The sequence below is a fragment of the Callorhinus ursinus genome, unplaced genomic scaffold (assembly GCF_003265705.2).
Source record: "Callorhinus ursinus isolate GAN/ISIS: 27379988/994484 unplaced genomic scaffold, GSC_fseal_2.0 scaffold38, whole genome shotgun sequence".
Lineage (NCBI taxonomy): Eukaryota > Metazoa > Chordata > Mammalia > Carnivora > Otariidae > Callorhinus > Callorhinus ursinus.
The window spans coordinates 1,161,859-1,165,304 of record NW_027397100.1 but is presented as its reverse complement, the minus strand read 5'-3'; the positions used below and the strand labels follow the sequence as shown (position 1 = coordinate 1,165,304).

General features: G+C 38.2%; 1 protein-coding gene across 1 annotated transcript; it reads right to left on the bottom strand.

Moving 5' to 3' along the window:
• Nucleotides 1-802: 802 nt before the first annotated feature.
• LOC141369924 (uncharacterized) lies at nucleotides 803-2,994 on the bottom strand. Its single transcript, XM_073880323.1, has one exon. The coding sequence runs from the start codon at nucleotides 2,797-2,799 to the stop codon at nucleotides 1,606-1,608; it is 1,194 nt and encodes a 397-aa protein (XP_073736424.1). The 5' UTR covers nucleotides 2,800-2,994; the 3' UTR covers nucleotides 803-1,605.
• Between the last annotated feature and the right edge of the window lie 452 nt (nucleotides 2,995-3,446).

Genomic DNA, 3,446 nt, shown 5'->3' with positions numbered 1-3,446 from the left:
CATTGAAGACAGAAAAGCAGCATAACCTGAACATATATTCATATCAATGGCTATTTCCCTATGAGATCATTTTTGATGAGAGGCTGAAGAACCTAATGTTTGAGAGCACAGTGGGTGAAATGATATAATCCCAGGACTTACCAGTAGGTAGTTATGCTTTAGTGGATGAATGTAAAAAAAAATAGAAAAGATATATATCTACATTTATAAGTATCTATCAATATCTATCTATCTATATATCTATCCATCTATGTATCATCTTTTGCCCAATCCCTTAAATTTCTTTTTCTTTTTAGAGAGGGAGAGAGAGTATCTTAAGCAAGCTCCATGCCCAGTATGGAGCCTGATGCGGGGTTCAATCTCACAACCTTGAGCCAAAATCAAGAGTTGGATGCTTAACTGACTGAGCCATCCAGGTGCACCCCAATCCCTTAAATTTTAAACTTCCTTTGTCACCTGGTTTTTATATATGTATAGCAAACCACACACAGATGGGTTTTTAAAAATTTTTTTTTAGATTTTTAAAGATTTTATTTATTTATTTGACAGAGACATAGCAAGAGAGGGAACACAAGCAGGGGGAGCAGGAGAGGGAGAAGCAGGCTTCCCACCAAGCAGGGAGCCCAATGCCGGACTCGATCCCAGGACCTTGGGACCATGACCTGAGCCAAAGGCAGACGCTTAACGACTGAGCCACCCAGCCACCCACACAGGTGGTTTTTAAACCAACCATCAAACCACCACTGTTTTTGATGTGTGAATTCAACTTGTTCATGTTTGTGAGAATTTTTATTATTTTTTCCTTTTTATTTATATTTACTATTTAATGTACTTTGATTTTGTTTCTTCTTCACTGGCTTTACTTTTTCTATCTTGGCCAATGTTCGCTTTGTTATTTTTAAAAAGTTAGGATTAATTTTACTAGGGAGCAAAAGAAAAAACACAATGAAGAAAATCAAGATGGTGAGGCACAAAGATGAGCGGTGTAGACTCTTGACCACATCATTATTGAAATTCTGGATCCAGAAAAACAGATGAATGAAAAAGACTTAACTATGATCTTTATGCCAAAACACCGCTTTTGTTAACATTCTAATGCAATGATCTTGAAGCCCGTTTCTTGAAAATTTGTCTATAAACAGAAACAGGCATGTTTGCATATATATGATATAAAATATTAAAAGCAATACCTGTATATTCATGAGTCATGAGAAACATGTAGCTTTCTCTCTCTCTCTGCAAATATAAGTCCCTCTTTCCTCCACAGACGTAACTGCTATCCTAGATTTTGTTAATCATCCACTTGCTTTCCTTTGTACTTTGATAGCTCACATATATATACCTATATCTACTTATACACAAAGATGTATATGTTTCTAGTTAAACAACCTTTCCACAAGAACATTTTTATCCATATTCCTTAAAGTGATACATTTCCCCTCCATTATCTTTGAATACTTGTTGAAAACTTTGACATGTTCAAAGCATTCATAAAGTTTCACTCCTATATTAATCCTCTAATTCCAATAAGCTATAACCAATTGATGAAGACTTTCCCACATAGGTTGACATCTTAGCTTTTCTGCCCCGTGATTTTGCTGATGTTCAATGAGTCTGATTTGTAGATGCAGGTTTCTGCATGTGGGCAACGTGGGTGGGAGTTTTCTTCTTGTGTGTTTTTCTTTGATGTTTGGTGAGGGCTGACCTTTGGCTGAAGGTTTTCCTACATTCATTACATTCATAGGGTTTTTCCCCTGTGTGAATTCTCTGATGTTTTGTGAGGGCTGATTTTTCGTAGAAGGTTTTCCCACATTCAGGACATTTGTAGGGTTTCTCTCCTGTATGAGTTCTCTGATGTACAACAAGGTTGGATTTCACACAGAAAGATCTCCAGCATTGATTGCATTTATAAGGTTTCTCTCCTGTGTGGGTCCTTTGATGTTGAGTTAGGTTTGATTTCACACAGAAGGTTTTCCCACATTCGCTACATTGATATGGTTTCTCTCCTGTGTGAGTTCTCTGATGCACTGTGAGGGCTGATTTCTGGCAGAAGGACTTCCCACATTCATTACATTCATACGGTTTTTCTCCTGTGTGAGTTCTCTGATGTTCAGTGAGGTTGGATTTCACAAAGAAGGACTTCCCACATTCATTACACTCAAACGGTTTTTTCCCCATGTGTGTGCTCTGATGTTGAGTAAGGTCTGTTTTCTTATGAAAGCTTTCCTCACATTTATTACAGTCATAGGCTTTCTTTCCATGGTGAGCTCTCTGATTCTGAGTGAGGTGTGACCTCTTACTTAAGGCCCTCTCACTTTCGTGACACTCAGTGGTTTTCTTCCCTGGGTGCATTCTCTGATGTCGAGTGAGTTTTAACTTCTCACAGGAGGACTTCTCACATTTACCACCTTGGAAGCTTCTCTCTCTTGTGTTAATTCTCTGATTTCGAGGGAGGTGTGACTCCTTCTTTATGGCTCTCTCACCATCATGACACTCACTAGGTTTTTCTGTTGTGTGAGTTCTCTGATGTTGAGCAAGGCATGGCTTTTCATGGAAGGACTGCTCACATTTATCACAGTCATAGATTTTCTCTCCTGCGTGAGTTCTCTCACTTTGAGTGTGGTATGACTTCTGCAAGGCATCCTTACTTTCATTATACTCATCAGGTGGTGTTCCTCCTCTGTACTCTCTCTGCTGTTGAGTAAGGCTTGACTTCTTGCTAAAGGATTTCCCCAGTTTATTACAGTCATAGCGTTTCTCCCCTATGTGGGCTCTCTGATGTACACGTGTTGACTTCATGCATGAGGGTTTCCTATTTTTCCTGGATTCATGAAGTTTCCTTTCCTTAAGGGTTCTCGGGTGAGCATTGAGATTTAATTTTTGGGTGAAGGCTTGTCTGTGTTCATTACCTTCAGAGGGTTTCTCTCCTTTGTGAGCTCTCTTACGTGTAACAAAGGCAGTCTTTTTGTGAAAGGCATTCCCACAATTATTATATTCAAGAACTTTCTCCAAAACAGAATTCTTCTGATGTTGAATAAAGTCCTCATTATGTCTGTAGGATTTCTTCTTGTGATCATTTTCACAGGGCTTGTTCCCTGTATGAGTTTTCTCATGCATAGTATCAAGGAATCCACATCCATTGATATTGTTAGACTTTTTTCTTACATGGTTTCTATTACTAATAATTAATTCTGAAACACTTTTCAAGCTTGTTCCAGATGAGTCACATTTATGGGATACTTTTCTTGAGGGCACTGGGTTTGTGGCCATATTAAATGTGTCTCCCAAGGTCTTACTTCTCTCCTTAGTCAATATTCTGTTGTTGAATAAAGCTTGCCTTGAAAATTTATCTTCCTTTTCTTGGCTTCTTTCTTTCATGCTATTGGTTTTTTGGACTTCTAGAAATATGAGAAATTGACATACATTACAAATCTTCACACATTTCT